At 42.8% G+C, this 16028-nt stretch overlaps 2 protein-coding genes across 10 annotated transcripts in view; one reads left to right on the forward strand and one right to left on the reverse strand.

The window, feature by feature from the left end:
* The first annotated feature begins 5669 nt into the window (after positions 1–5669).
* LOC147018564 (metalloproteinase inhibitor 2-like) lies at positions 5670–13487 on the forward strand. Its single transcript, XM_085898336.1, has 5 exons — positions 5670–6107; positions 8833–8936; positions 11620–11728; positions 11874–11995; positions 12177–13487. Exons 1-5 carry the CDS (start codon positions 5987–5989, stop codon positions 12462–12464), a joined length of 744 nt encoding a protein of 247 aa, XP_085754462.1. The 5' UTR covers positions 5670–5986; the 3' UTR covers positions 12465–13487.
* The window catches only part of ZCRB1 (zinc finger CCHC-type and RNA binding motif containing 1), a 49931-nt gene continuing 46698 nt past the window's right edge, over positions 12796–16028 (reverse strand). For all 9 annotated transcript variants that reach the window (XM_085898337.1, XM_085898338.1, XM_085898342.1 and 6 more), the window contains one exon: positions 12796–15786. In XM_085898337.1, the coding sequence (XP_085754463.1) occupies positions 15649–15786 (138 nt within the window). In that variant the 3' untranslated portion in view covers positions 12796–15648. The remainder of the gene's footprint in view (positions 15787–16028) is intronic.

Consider the following 16028-nt stretch of genomic DNA (forward strand, 5'->3'; position numbering starts at 1 on the left):
TCAGTAACTCATTTTGCTCTGTTATCCTCATTTTTTGGTGTGCGGCCCATGAAATATTCACACCTGAAGGATACCCCATTCGAAAATTTTGACCATTTCCGAAAATCAGTGAATTAGCCATAACTACAAAGCAATGCGCCCTATTTTTACATGATTGGTATTGAAATGTGCAGAATGAACAGGGGAATACTACTAGTTACTTAATTGAATACTTCGAGATAAATATATGTACATTTTAGTGTTTTTAATAGAAAAAAGACGCAATTTCCAGACCGCTAACTTCGAAATCGCAGTGTGTACATTCAAAATCGCAGCGTGTACATTGATGATTCGAAAATCATCAACTACAGAAACAAACATCTGCCAATTGTCATATTTTTTTTCTTTATTTTATGTGTTCAGTTTACCATATAGTGGGGCAACTTCGCTAAATATAGCATAACAATTGTGCATTTTGTGAGGAAAGCACCAAATTTGGCACACGAGTAGCCTATCATATTATGAACAGATTTGGATTTTTTTTTTGTATACCTTGTCGAGGCTCGTATGAGAGCAAACACAAAACTCACAGCAAGGGGGCATGAGACAAGAGGGGCGGGAGTGGAAGGGACAAAACAGTGGGGAACAGACACATTAGGTGAACTGTGGAAGGGAGAGGGATGGGGATGGGACGGGGAACATGGCGAAGAGAAGATGGACATTACAGGGACTTTCAGGAAGGAAAGCAGGGGAATTGAAGGAAGTGGGCTTGGGTGGATTATCGGGGGTAGAAAAGATCGAGGATTTGGATGGGGGAAGATAAGAGGTGGTGGTGAACAGCTGTTTTGAAAGCCTGGAGGGAAGAATGGGAAAGAATAGAGTGAGGAAGTTTATTCCAAAGGCAGGAAAAAAGAGGAATGAAAGAGTGAAGATGAGCAGTGATTCGTGATTTTGGTAGTTTTACCAGAAGGGGGTTGTTGGCGGACCTTGAGCGCCCTGTGGAAATGTGGTGGGGACAAATCGCAGAGAGAGCAGGGGGAACAAGGCTTGAGAGGAGTCGGTAGAAGACAGAAAGACCACCGACCAACCTGCGGTGATTGAGAGAGAGAGGCCCAAAGACTCAGCTTCATTGCGGGAGATGCCGATGATCTTAAATGCCCTGGTTTCGACAGCGTGAAGCCGAGAAAGGTGGGAGGCAGGAGCACCGGCCCAGAGGGGAGAGCAGTACTCCATCAGGCTACGGACAAAAGCTTTGTAAGTGGTCAGGAGCTCAAGAGGGCCGAGGAAGGACTTTGCACGACGGAGGATTCCCAGTCGGCGACTGGCTTTTGAGGCAAGGTTGGAAATGTGACTTTCCCAGGAAAGGTCATGGCAGATAGTGAGACCCAGAAGCTTGAAAGAAAAGACTTCTTCCAGAGGATTGTTGAGAAAGTGGATGGGGGGTTTTTCTAAACGGTCCTTTCGAAGAGACATAGTGAGAGTGTGAGATTTGTCTGGATTGAAAGACATGTTCCACGTGTTGGACCAGTTTGTGATTTTATCCAGATCTGCAGTGAGCGAAGAAGCTGCTGCTTGCCGGTCTGAGGGATGACAGATGGTACGGCAGAGGGTGGAGTCGTCGGCAAAGAGAAATAGAGGATTTTCCAGAGAGTCGGAGAGATCATTGATGAAAACCAGAAAAAGAACAGGGCCCAGAACGCTACCTTGAGGAACTCCAGCCTGCACAGGAAGAGGGGATGAAAGAACTCCATTTAGGGCCACACGTTGACTGCGACAGGAGAGGAAGTCTGCGAGCCATGAGTGGAGATGGCCTTGAATACCATGGGAAGAGAGTTTGGTGAGTAGTGCAGGGTGCCAGACTGTGTCAAAAAAAAAATCTGAGACTGAGATCTGAGATCACCATCTTTCATATGAGAACTGTTGTAGGATATTGGGCCATCTCAAAATTTTTGATGGCAGTGGAAAATGGCTGCCACAGCCATCAGCGGCTGAATTTGAGATGGCCCAATATCCAAATCTGTTCATAATATGATAGGCTACTAGTGTGCCAAATTTGGTGCTTTCCTCACAAAATGCACAATTGTTATGCTAAGTTGCCCACTAATATCAATATAATGAGAATATTTTGAAACAAATTTCTACGAGCAAATTATACGATATAGTGACTGAAGTTTGGACAAGTGATGTGATAACTATATGTTACACCAACACACATTGTTCTACTACAAATGAACTAAAACATATTTTGAACGAGTGTCCTCGATATGTTCAGCCATCAGTGTCCGTGTCATTTTGGTCACCATGTGACAGTTCAGTGCCACACTGCCTGTCACTGGTGGTGCACATGCACTTGTTAGTGCAAGGCAAACTGTCTTGTGAGCAGCCTCAGCTGTTGGTACGTGGTTCACCACCACGGCATGAACACACAAGACCATCTAACATCTCCGCTGATGTGGGTCCATCAAACAATGTAGGATGCAGCACACCTTCTCCTCTGTACCATCCACGACCCTCTGGTGTGGGAATTTCTGGATTTGCCAGGTGGGCATTCATCCATACTCGGGTTTGGTGAACGGATCTCTTCACATGTTTGAGAAAAGCTGGTTCGGATGGAGGCAACTTATGCACTGGGACATCTTTGGTCGCTGCGAGTTTCTCCCGAAGATCATTCAAATTTGTGTGTGCATCCATATATTTCCCTTGAGAATCATACATGACACTGACGAAATGTCTTGAAGCAGCCACTGCCTCCTGGAGATCGTCAGTGGCGAGGACTTCGAGGTGTGGACCATTATTCTGAAGATGCAGTGTCTTCATAGCTTTCCTTGCTTGCTTTTTACCATAGCCGAAGAATGCTGATACAGAGTCACATCCTGTCAGGGCATGAAACGCAGTAAGCCGGGTACACATTTCTGGAAGCAAGCTGTAACATATCTGATGGACCAGGATAAGCTTGCATCCTGCTGATGTTCTTTTCTCTATCCATATTTCGGCAGTGTCCCGCAACTGCGGAAAGTAGTGGACTGCTAAGACAAGCACATCAGTGTCTGCTGATTTGATTGTAATGGACCCACGCACATTGTTCTGTCTGAACTCATCATCGGCATGCTTCACATGAAGAAATATCCGAGAATCTGCCTCTTCCTGCATTGATGCGAGTTGACTGTCATGATTCATTCCTGCAGATGAAAGGCATGCTGTAAACTAACCATCAGAGAAGCCACCAGCCAAATAGATCCGCTTTTATTGGTGATCTGAAAGTTCTTTTGCTGCTGGTGCATGTTGCGTGACGTGACTACAGATGAAGTGTGTCAAGGTGGATTTGTTTGATGATAGAGCCATGAATTTTGTCCATTGTGGTACTGGGCATCCAGCAATGACTTGGTAGCTTCGGGATCCACCAGCAACAGCAAGGCATCTCGTTCTTTCCTCTGTCTTCACAGAATTGACATCATCATATTGGTCGAAGACGTCTGAGGGTGTGGTGTGTTTTGATGCAATGAAGCAACTGGTTTAGGTAACACTGCACCAAGTTACCAAACATACCACCATTTCCACCCAGGATATGGAGTTCAGCCATAGCATCCCTGATGTACACGCTGCGATGTTGGTTATCACTGGCAGTGTTTTTGTGCTCTTCATCGACTAGGCCCTCGAGAATATGCACTAGTTCTGCTTTGGTGTTCTTCCGTGGAGCTCCATCTTCATGAAAGATAGATGTCGGAACAGACGTAATGGGATAGCTCAGGACGTGCTTCATGTTCAGGTCAGGGCGGACTTGAGTCAATTGCAAAGCACGGTGGAAAACCATTTCCGGGTTTATTGCAACCAATGCTTTCTGACCCAAAATCAGGTTTTTTGTTTTCTTTTTGGAAATCCAAAATGTTTTGAGTTTGGATTTTGGGATTGGCTGGTACATGCTTCTCTGCCCCCCAGTGCAAAGAGATTCTGTGATGTCCTCTTCCATCTGTCTTTTCCTCAGGTCATGGACAGACAACAAGGGCTTCTGAATATCCTTGGAAGCGATGACACCACTTGATATATTCACAAGATGTTCATCTGGACGATCAGTGGTCCAGAACCGGATGTGTCATATTGTCTTCAACATGACAAATCAATCGCTGTACATGCTGTTCATCATGGTTCAGATCTGCAGGGCGCATTTGTTCATGACCCATGTCGTCCTTGTGGATGGTCCCACTTCTGGATCGTATGACAGATGCATATTCTCCCAAGCTTTGTCGTGTGATTGTCCACCGAAGTAGTGCAGACTCCTTTCTCGTTAGGCCAACAATGCCACCGCTGCTCTTAGCATCCCTAACCCTAACATATAATGATGTGGTTGTGATACTACATTATTCTCCTGTCCAATCGACACATTTCAATACCAAACGTGTAGGAAGAGGGCTCTTTGTCTTGTAGTTTATGGGAAATTATGTGATTTTCTGAAATGGTCCAAATATTCAGACGGGTGAATATTTCATGGGCCGCACACCAAAATACGAGGACAACAGGGCTAAATGTGTTACTGAGATCACCATCTTTCATATGAGAACTGTTGTAGCTTTGTGTCAAGCCGGTTGATTAAACTCCTAAAATATAGCCCTTTATCGAGGTTTACCGCTGGCCTATGGGATTAACCCTGTCCCAAAGAAAAGTTCTGTACGTGTTTCGTATTCAACACGACGATCGATGTATGAACCCCTCTTGACTGGAGTTGGCCGTCCTGCATTTTCCTCGTGTGAAGAAACATTATCCCCAAGTTTGTAATCTTGCAACTCCCCAACAATTAAAATGCCATGAATGGTGTTTCATTTCAATAGCTGATAAGTTTAGAATTTATTTAATTCGTGGAGATTATTTAGCTAAATTCACTCATTACAGTGTCAATTTAATGTGGGGAAGGAGGGGGGGGATATTTTCTTCCCTTTTTTGCGATGTACTCAAGGTACTCAAGCCTTGAGGAACGACAGCGTGGGGTATCCTCAAGCCTTGAGGAACTACAGCATGGGGTATCCTCAAGCCTTGAGGAACGACAGCGTGGAGGAGGTGTCGACAAGTATTTATTAACCTCCGCCATCGAAGATCGGAGGTTATTGTTTTCACCCCTTTCTGTTTGTTTGTTTGTGAACAGTATTACGGAAAAACTCCTCAACGGATTTCGACGAAACTTGGTGGGGGGGGGGTGGGGGTTTAGGTATGGTCCAAGGATCATGCCATTAGATTTTGGACTTTGTCCCCCTCCCCCCCAAAAAAAATTGTTAGAGAAATGTTTTTTTCTGCATTTCCACATGTTTTCAGTGATTTCCAACCCCCCCCCCAAAAAAAAATTTAGAAGAAAAAAAAAATTTTTGCAATTTTTTTTTTCAACAAAATTTCGATTTCTTTTTTTTTTTTTGCATTTCTACATGTTTTAAGTGATTTCCAACCCCCCCCCCCAAAAAAAATGGAGAAAAGAACTATAACTCTGTCAGCACTGTTGACATCATACATAATGAATAAGATATAAGGTTCACTTGAGTGACCCAGCAGAATTGGCGGCGGAGGTTTTGCACTCTCCCGAGTGCTCCCCCTCGAGTTAAATACTGTACTGTACAAGCAAATACCACACGTCGCTTCACTGACAAGAATAAGAAGAGGAGGGGGAAAGAGGGGAGAGAGTGAGAGTGAGAGTGAGGGTGTGAGAAGGAGAAGGAGAGTGAGGGTGTGAGTGTGAGAGGAGAGAGTGTGTGTGAGAGAAAGCACGAAGTTGTTAGTAGTGAAGAGAGCTGGATGGGCGTGGCAAAAACTGCACTGCAAACATAGCAATGCGAAGAAGAAGAGCAGTCAGCGTTCTATTACTCTCCATTTAATGCTCCCCTCTCTGAGCACCACTGTTTCCGTTTGATTCCTTATCTACCGAACACCGTCTTCCTCCATCCTACAGCCCCACATTTCCCCTCAGTGCATTCCTCGGTCTCGGCTCGTGCGTTTGGCCAGTTGGGCACAGCGACGGTATTTCATCGGCATGGACGCGATACTCTGGGCCATCCCGTTTTTGTTGGCCACATGCTTACTGAATTCTCCGGCCGACGCCTGCTCATGTGCCCCGGCGCACCCTCAGCAGGCTTTCTGTACCTCGGACTTAGGTACGTCCGAAGCTAAGGGGACCCTCCTCTGGTACCCTGATGATGGATTTTCACCTCCGCCACCGATTAGGTGGACGGACTTGATGTATTCACACCTGTCTGTCTGTGAGCAGGATATCTCAAAAAGTTGTGGATGGATTCGGACAAAACTTGGTGGACAGGTTGAGTGTGTGATGAGGACGAACTGATTCGTCATTCGATTTTGGTGAAGATCTGGATCCGGTCAATCGGTGGGATACAAAATGTAAACTATTCAGCCTGGTCGATGTGTGTGCTCTTCTCGGTGGAGCACGTACCTCCCTCCGCCAGGCTGAACATGTTACGTTTTTGTATCCCACCGAAAAGCCGGATCCGGATCTTCACCAAAATCGAATCGGTTCGTCTTTGTCACACGCCCAAACCTGTCCTCCAAATTTCATTTGAATCCGTCCACAACTTTTTTGAGATATCCTGCTCACAGACAGATGGACAGACAGACAGACAGACAGGTGATAACATAACGTTCGTCCACCTTTGGTGACGAGGTAAAAATAAATAAATAAAAGACAAGTCAGACAGACACCAAATTGTGTATTTTCGTATGATAAATGATCTGCAAGATGTGTTGCTGATTGCTTTGTCAACGTGAAACTCGTGGTGAATCTGCCTGAAAATGCTCCTGCCCATACCTCTTTAGGGGCCATCAATGATTTTGGAAGACCATAATGGCAGACCTTCCATTACCCTTGTTTTTATTTGCTCCGTACCTTGCTGTACTCCTATTTCCTCCCCAAACCCTTTTAGTTCTAGCTTCATTCTGCCCATGCATTTCCCGATCCTTTATCTTTCCTGTCATCCTCCCTTTTCTCAATGAAGCACCCCTTACCTGTCTGTGTTTATGTAAGATTTTACCACAAGGCCTACTTCTCGATTTTGATTTTTATTCATTCAGAGTTCCTTTGAAATTGTAAAAAGCAATAATATGGCTGTAGTACCATCCTCAAGCCTTGAGGTACTACAGCGTGAGGTATCCTCAAGCCTTGAACGACAGCGTGGGGTATCCTCAAGCCTTGAACGACAGCGTGGGGTATCCTCAAGCCTTGAACGACAGCGTGGGGTATCCTCAAGCCTTGAACGACAGCGTGAGGTATCCTCAAGCCTTGAGGAACGACAGCGTGGGGTATCCTCAAGCCTTGAGGAACGACAGCGTGGGGTATCTTCAAGCCTTGAGGTATCCTCAAGCCTTGAGGAACCACAACTTGAGGTATCCTCGAGCCTTGCGTTTGTTGATTGGATGAGAAATTTGACATTGATAGGTACTATTAACATGCTTTAAGTGAAATATTCAGCACAGACAGGACTCGTGCAATTCTTTTTAATTCAACGTTTATGAATGAAGAACTAGTGTCCCTGGTGAAAGCCCCTGTCGATGCGCATCGGCAGACAGGTAGAACGATGGACGAAATCGACAGGACATTCATGGAGTGATGCGAAATGACGTGGGAAGCAAGAAGCTGACGTTTGGTTCGCACAAAAAGAGGATGAAGGGGTTAACGCCCTCCTTTAGCTCCGACGACGAGGTAACATTGGAAACTTCAGCTTTTTCTTGGCTCCGGTAGTGGTTAGCACACCTCAAATTAACATCCTGTTTATTTCATCCCTTGATAAATAAAGGGTTGTACATTTTTACAGGAAGCCTGGTGTTGGCTTAGTGGTTAGGGTGGTGGCTTGGAATCCTCAGGGTTTTGAGTTTGAGCCCCGCTGTCCACTGAATTAACATCAAGGGGGTTGACTCAGCCTGTCATCCTTCTAAGGTCGGCAAAATGAGCACCAGTATACTGGTAATTATCGCTGCATGTCGAAGGCGACTAAAGGGTTGGCGTCAGGAAGGGCATCCGGCTGTAAAAACATCACCACAAGAAAGGGTACCATGATTGGAGCCCACAAAAAGCTGACCCCTGCTCAGGGATAAAGGCTTTAAAATGGTGTGATGACATTTTTCCAGGGTGGTTTGCACAGTGAGCAAGATACAAATTGAAGCAAAAACACAGCGTCGTTTCCCCACCGAAACAGCTATTCAATGAAACACGTTGGATTTTTTTTTTTTTAAACAAGGGTAGATAGATTCATGGACCCCCTTCCCCCACTCTGTGAGCAAGGCAAGGCTTACTCAGGAAGTGAGTAACTCAAACTTCGGCACGAGTTATTGCAAAGCTGTCGTTGAAATTTCGACATGGAAGCTTACGATGCTCCCACCATGTGGAAATGTTTTTGCCTTTTGTGGTGCTTCAATGATGTATCATTCGTAAAACTGTTTATCATTCAAAAAAACAAACAAACTTTAACCACCTCTTCCTCGAGCAAATCATCTCCACAACACTAATGTGAGTGAATAATGATGTCACTTGCACTCCACAGTTCCTGCTAATCACTTTGTTATTGCTGTTTGCTAATTGCATTGTATAATAGCTATAATTAAATTAACAGATGTATCGAAAGCTGAAGTGCACAACAAGGATCTCAAATTTGGAAGGGCATTGGGAATTTATAGCCTGGCTGATTCTGTTTGCCAGAGATGAAAAACAAAGACTCCTTGTTTGGAAGAAACGACAGGGCTGGGAAGCACAGAATGGTTTCTTGGGTCAGTCATCAACACTGGCTAGACAGCCAGGGCCCAGATGGCTATAATTTCTTTGCTTAGTGGCTGGGTGGTTGGCTGAGCATTGCATTATGTTGTGGTGTGCAGCGTTCAGAGCACGGGTTCTGTCAAGAAACTTAGAAGACATCCCCGAGACGCATCTTTATGCAACGCCACTACAGATTGCTCGTTATGACCTTGAAGATGTCAAGGTATGAAGATGTCAGCTCTTGCTCTTTTATGGACTTCTGAATAGAACCACAACATGAAATAGCCCTGGTTTGTAAATAGAGGCCATTTGATGTGCAATTGACATGGATTTTACTTGTTAAAATGCACAATAATATCTCTAATAATAATACCGAAGCAGTTCTCTGCTTATTGCTGCGAACAGAATTTTTCATCAAAATCCTTGTCTATCATGACATCCTTCAAAGAGCACTCGACCTTCAACTCATAATGTACATCTACACACATATATATATATATATATATATATATATATATATATATATATATATATATATATATATATATATATATTTGATTTACCTGAGCCGTAGTGAAAGAAAAAGGTGATGTGAGATGGATGGACTGTGGAATGATGTTTCCTGGCATTAAGCCTCCCTCCATAGGATAGGCCAATAGGGGGAGGCTTATACCTGTTGTGGGGTTTGTTTCTATAATTAGTGCCCTTAATTTAATAGTATCAGAGTTTTAGACCCCTCAAAGTGCGAAACCACCCCCCCTTTCTTTCACTGCCAATGTCTGAGCTGTATCTCAGAGCCAGCTGGGACTTTCAGTGCTCTATGTGAAGTTGACAACTTTCTTTTTTTCACCGTTGACTCCACAAAGGTTTGTCCAACCGTAACTAACTAAATTGACCTCTATAGACAACCTAGAGCAAGTCATATTTGTGCTTGATTTATATTGTACCCTTCCTTCCAGGTTAAAGGTCAAATGGCAGTCTGAAAAAAAACAAAACAACCTTTTTGCCAATGTGGAATCTCAGACAGCTTGTCCTTACAAGATGTTCTTGCATCATAGTACTGGACCTGCACTGAAGTTGTGCATCTGATATTTGATTAGTGTCCTTGACCTACTTTTTTCAGATTGCGACCTATTTAACAAAAAACACCTTTTTGGTCATAACTTTAATAATTTCCCTGTGATTTTGAAGATGGAGTTTTATAGATAGATTGTAGATGAGGACCTATTTTCTTAATTTACACAATGCATAAATGTTGAAGGTCAAGGTCATATGGCGGTCCCAAAATAGTATAGCCATCATTAGATTGCCGGCGCCGGAGGGGGCTCACCCTTGGCGATCACAGATATCTAGTTTATAGTGCAACTAATACGCAAATTGACCTTATGCAGCCTCCACGTTTACATAAAAGTCAAGATGTATAGATATTCACACTGAAACAAATTCCCCCAAACAAAGGGTTTGATGTCATGAAATCAGTAATGCTTGAGCATTGTTTGTATCACATTTGGGAGGTTTTTTGGGGGGGTGGTGAAATGTTTGAAAGCATTGTGTGCAAGTTTATAATGTTATGCACTAATGCAGAATACCATATCAGCATAGTTTCCTTGAATTTTTCTCTTCTTGAAAAGATGAAAAGTTTTTCAAAAATATTTTGAATGAGGTGACTTGAGAATGACAGAACGAGGCAGAGAACTTGAATAAATAAATAATTTTCTGAAGAAAAGAGGAAACTCTCAACAATCAGGAAAGATGAATCGATTGGAGAAGACAAAGGGAATAGGTTGACATCAGATCGCTTTGTTAAAACTCAACCAGACTGACTGCAGCTCGTTGTATTGCCTAATTGGGTTAAAAAAAAAGCTAATCCGTGTGGTTGAGAGTTGAAGCTGAAGCCACAAACAGGAAATGTAGACTGGCATTTTAAAATTATTTTATATTATTGTTTTATACAAATTAAGGCTTTAGGAAGCACAAGATAATAGGGGGTAAAAAGCAACATATTGACAGTGGTGGAGAAACAGGTACACACAAGCAAGGGAATGAACAAACAGAGGAGTAAACCAAGCTGCAAGGAGAAGAGGGTGAATAGGGGTTAAAAAAAAACAAGTGGGCAGGATAGGGGATGACATGAGAAAGTGGTGCACTGCCAACTTGTATCTGGAGGGAATGGTAGGATTGAACCGCCTCCAGAAGGCTTGCTTACTGACCCACCTGATTTGTGAGCTGGCTGAAATGTAAATCGAGTAGAACAGGAAGAGAGACAATTAAGGGATGTGGCAGTTAGAGAATAGAGGGAAATGTGGAAGAGATAAGACAGTCTGAAGCATTCCCAGATAGTTGAACCTTTGGGGATTCAAGACAGTTCAGGCAAGGTGCACAACAGTGCATGCTCAGTCACGGATGGTATTGAAAGACACTGGTGGTTTAGTCTCAATGGTCATTTCCGCCTCTTAGACTGTGCAACTATATTGCATTGTATTACATTTTGCCAACACCTTTAGTGCTTCCCCGAAGCATCACCTGCCACTTTGCACATTTTTGGTGCTCAGGACATTTCTGTATCTCAGGCTGAAAACCCTTCCATACTTGCTTTTACCCTCTGTTAACCCTCCCCACAGCTTGCCAGCTCCTTTCCTTTTGCCTACTCTCGTACTCTTCCCACTAATGCTCCAATTAACTGTCTCTGTTGCTCCTCCCTCACTCATTGTTTGTCTTGAAGATCAAAGGACTTCAAAGTTCTCAGTTCTCTAAAAATACTGTAACCCTGCCAATGCTAAACGTGTAGCTTTTATGTGTCACCTTTATGAAACAGAAAAAAAAAACAGATCAAATCCACAATGATGTGGATGTTTACCCATGCTACTGCATTTTCTTTGATGGATTCCCTCTCCTACCACCGACAGATTATCAAAGGTGCAGACAAGGTTTCCAGTCTCAAGCATGTTTATTCACCTCCCTCGGATTTCATGTGTGGTGTTGAGCTGATGGAAGACACGGAATACTTGCTCACAGGTACAAATATAGAAACCATGAATATCACAAGAAATGGTAGGCTAGCTCAACTTATCTGGGGAAGCAGTCGTCACAGAAACACATTGCCACAGCGTTTTTGGTCAGATTTTAAAAAAAAAGCAACACTGCGCATATTGTCTTCCAGGGCGGCTGAATGGAGACAAAGTTCATATCGGACTCTGTGACTTGGTCAGGCCCTGGGCAGAACTGATCCCAGCTCAGCAGCAAAATGTACTCAAATACTATCAGCTTGGCTGCAGCTGCAGGGTAAACCAAGCCTGGTCTGCCATTTCCATGAATCAGACTCTCATGCACCCCATCCTTGTATATTTCACCCTAACTTTCCCAGCCTCTTCTGCCCCATATCACTACCACCACTGCCTCTGGTCCCATCAATAATACAGATTACTTATTTTTACTAAACATTTATCTTTTTCTTCCACCCCAGATTATGACATGCTTCTCCTTGCCATGTTCTGTCTTTGCTGATGACGAGTGCCTGTGGACTGATCTTGTTCAGAACGAGCATAAGGATGGATATCAGGCTCGCAACTTTGCCTGTTTACCCCAGCCTCACCTGCCCACATTATGCTCTTGGCATCACGGCATGGCCCCGGCACTGGACGAGGCTGAAGATGATTATGATTATGAGGAGGAAAGGCCGGAGCCACTGCTGGCCAGGGCAAGGCCTGACTTTTACCCACCAGGCACAAAATATAACCGCCTGGTTATTTAGTAGATTGGGGATGCAAACTGCTGAGATCATCTTTTGCTTTTCTATCCATTTCATCTGCTCATATGTGCCTGCAGCATCGGCATCATAAAAAGCCATAGGAATGTCAAATGAATAGTAATGATTATAACAACATGCATTTTACATATACAGCACTATTTGTATGGGGAAGCTATTGCAGAGCACTTTACATTGTAGCAAATATATAAAACAATACCAGGTTTGGAATCAATGTGCAAAATGCTAATCGTGCTTTGGTGAAGGAAGGCATTTTAAAGCAAGCTTCTCAAGGGGGAAAAAGAAAGTGGTTTGTCCAAATGCAAAAACCTCTGAATCAATTGTCACGAATTTATTGAGTCTACACCAAAAGACATAGCAGATGGGGAGATGACAATGCACGTTACAAAAACAGCTTTCCCAAACTGCCAATTAAGTGAATGAGTGCACTCATTTACAATAATTAACCAAACATCAAATTACACAAGATGAAATCCACCTGCTCATGAGGACTTTGCCCAAAAATGAACAGCTAATGACGAGGATTAATACTTAATATCTACCAGCAAGTTATGCTAACCACTCTCTGGTATTTTGAACATTGGTTTGAGGTTCTTTCGCATGCACAAACATTGACAACATGGTTCTTGCCAGCCATTGCCAGTGCCACCATTTTCAGCTTGCTCGTGTATATTTAACTGCTTCCAGGAATATTTACCATACGACTTCTGCCAGTAAAACGATATCATTGGTTTCTGGAGAGTGACATCACTGATAATTGGCAAACTACCCTCATGTTGTTTCATCAATACAATTCTCACCCTAACCTTAATGGTCATATTTTCATGATTATTTCTTTTTTCCAGCAGCAATTGTGATGCCTCTGGATTAATAGTCACTTTCACAGTAAGTGTTACTGATACTGCACACACACAGTTATTTGGGATACATTACTCTTAATTGTAATAGTGAAAAATTAATGTTTTTGTCTGCCGTAATAAAAATGTATATGGTGTAGATTTTTTAAAAGCTGCTTTCTGTGACTTTTTTGGTTATTTTAGTGAGGTTGGGAAGGAGAACAGAACAGGGTATGCAGGTTGAAGGGACAGATGTAAGGAGGAGGGGAAGGATGCAAAATGGGATTGGCACTGTGCTGGAGAAAGGTATGCATCATGTTACAAATGATTTCTGCCTGATGGTTAAGACGTTAGAAAATTAGCTTAAAAGCCTCGAGGTTCTCAGAAGAACTGAACAGGAAAGCGGCAACCTTTACACCACAGCATCATCATATTCTGTCTGATTATTTTACGAACAAATAATGTTCACAGATGAGCTACATTTGGAACAAAACATATGGACAAAAGGAAGAAGGAATTTTTTTTGCAAACAGCAGGTTTTTTTTTTTCCTTCACAAGAACAGCACTTGGTCGAGTGCATGCCTCCACCAGGCTGAACAGTTTACGTTTTGGATCCCACTGAAAGGCCGGATTTGTATTCGTCTCCCTGAACCACAAAAATCTAATCTGCTCATTCTTGTCACCTTCCCAGCTCATCCAAATTTTGTCCGATTCTGTCTACAACTTTTAAAAATATCATGCTACAATTCGTTTCTGGTCCCAACTCTCAATGGTGAGGAAAAAAAAAAATTATCGTATCCGGATCTTCACCAAAATCGAATCGATTCGTCCTTGTCACACACCCAACGAGTCCACCACGTTTCATCCGAATCCATCCATAACTTTTTGAGATACCATTTTTGGTCCAATGCTGAAGAATCACTTCAATTCTCGGATCCGGATCTTCACCAAAATCTAATCAATTGGTCCTTGTCAAACGCCTCAACCCATCCACCAAATGTCTGAATCCGTCTAACAGACAGACGGGGGTGAAAACAACCTTTGTCCACCTTCAGCTGCAGAGGTAAATATCATCGATCAATTACAAAGCAAGGGATGGTAAATGGAATGTACAAGAGGCTTCCTGTACCGCTGCCAATGTGAATAAGTAAAATTAAAATACCTGCTTATGTGAAGCTTCCACTTGAAGAGGATCTTTTTCAGTGTGTAATATATTTTAGGGTAAGAAATGTTCTTTGAAAGTTTAAATTCAGCACTTGTATGGTAAAAGTGCACTGTTGCAGAAGCAGTAGGCGGCATATGTCTGGATCTAGCACTTCCTCGTTCATAGCAATGATACAATTTAAGTAGACAGGCCAGTGCCCTGTGTTTTAGTTTTGGCTTTATCAGACTAGGGTAAGGAAGGCAGGCTATTGTGCTGCAACCCAAAAAGGTAAAAGTGCAAAGAATGTTTACAAAATGTTGGATTGCTCGATTAATTCAAAAGTTAACTGTACAAATAGTCAGCCTGACATTTATAATGTCAAATACATACGAAGATATGACATTTATAACGACAATACAAAAAAAGGCATTTAACACTCCTTTCCATAAACGTTGCAGTATTTCGAATCACTAAGCTTTAAAAAAACTTTTTGGTTCTGAGTACTTAAACCCACCCCTCCTCTCCCCTTCCCCCCCTCCACCCACCTCTCCCCCCTCAAAAAAAACTCATCATACTTGCACCAAGTTTGATTTAAATCCTTTCAGCTGTTCTCAAATATCACTTTTTTAACCTGACATGATCTCTGATCTTTGCTGAAATCTATTCAGTTCATCTTTGCATCATAATATATACACTCCTCAAGTTTGGTCAAAATTCCATCACTAGTTCACAAGTTAGCACAGCAAAAAATTTTTTACTGTGCTGATGGGACCTTTTGACCTGTTTACCCCTTAATCTAAACCGTTTATCCTTACTTGTACCAAGTTTGACTTGGTTCCCTTCAGCCATTCTTAAATTATCGCGGTAACAAAAACCTATCACAGACGGATGGACAACCCAAAAACATGATGGCGTTCACGACTTAGTCTGCGGAGGAACAAAAACGCTTTACCAAATAACCATGTAATGTGGAATGTCAGTCAGCTCTTTACCACATGATATCTTTATTACAAGTTTCAATATCGATTGCATAACCTTTGCAAAACGCGTGCTGCTTTGCAGCATGAGAAAATATGCACTTGCAGGTTCGAGAACGTTCATTTAAAAGCTTGGGTGCATTGTCCCAGTCCTTAAGGTAAGATTGTGTATGTACATTCAGCTTCCTTGGCAATACCAGTGAGCCTGCAGCTTAACTGCTGAGTTCTTCTTCATCACTGAAATATGCACTCTTCTTGATGCGTGGGCGTCGAGAGGACTGTGGTGGAGAATTGCTGGTGTCATTTTCCCCTGCACCCACTTTATGCCTCTCCTCATCTACCTTGGCTTGCTGAGATGGAAGAGAAAAGATACAGAGACAAAGTTAAAAAAAAAAATTCCCATGGAGTTCATGGGAATCCAATTGGTTTGGTGAACAAACTGCAATACAGTAAAGATTACAATCATAATTGACTCCTCTATTTCCCATTACACCATAGCATTGACTCCATTCAAAAAACAATGTGGGATTTTTAATCGGATCAAAATGATATCCTTCATTATTGTCACAAGACCCCAAGGTTCATTACTTGA

Source organism: Eptatretus burgeri, chromosome 10, assembly GCF_056783735.1.
Source record: "Eptatretus burgeri isolate ZD-2024b chromosome 10, Ebu_testis_v1, whole genome shotgun sequence".
Lineage (NCBI taxonomy): Eukaryota > Metazoa > Chordata > Myxini > Myxiniformes > Myxinidae > Eptatretus > Eptatretus burgeri.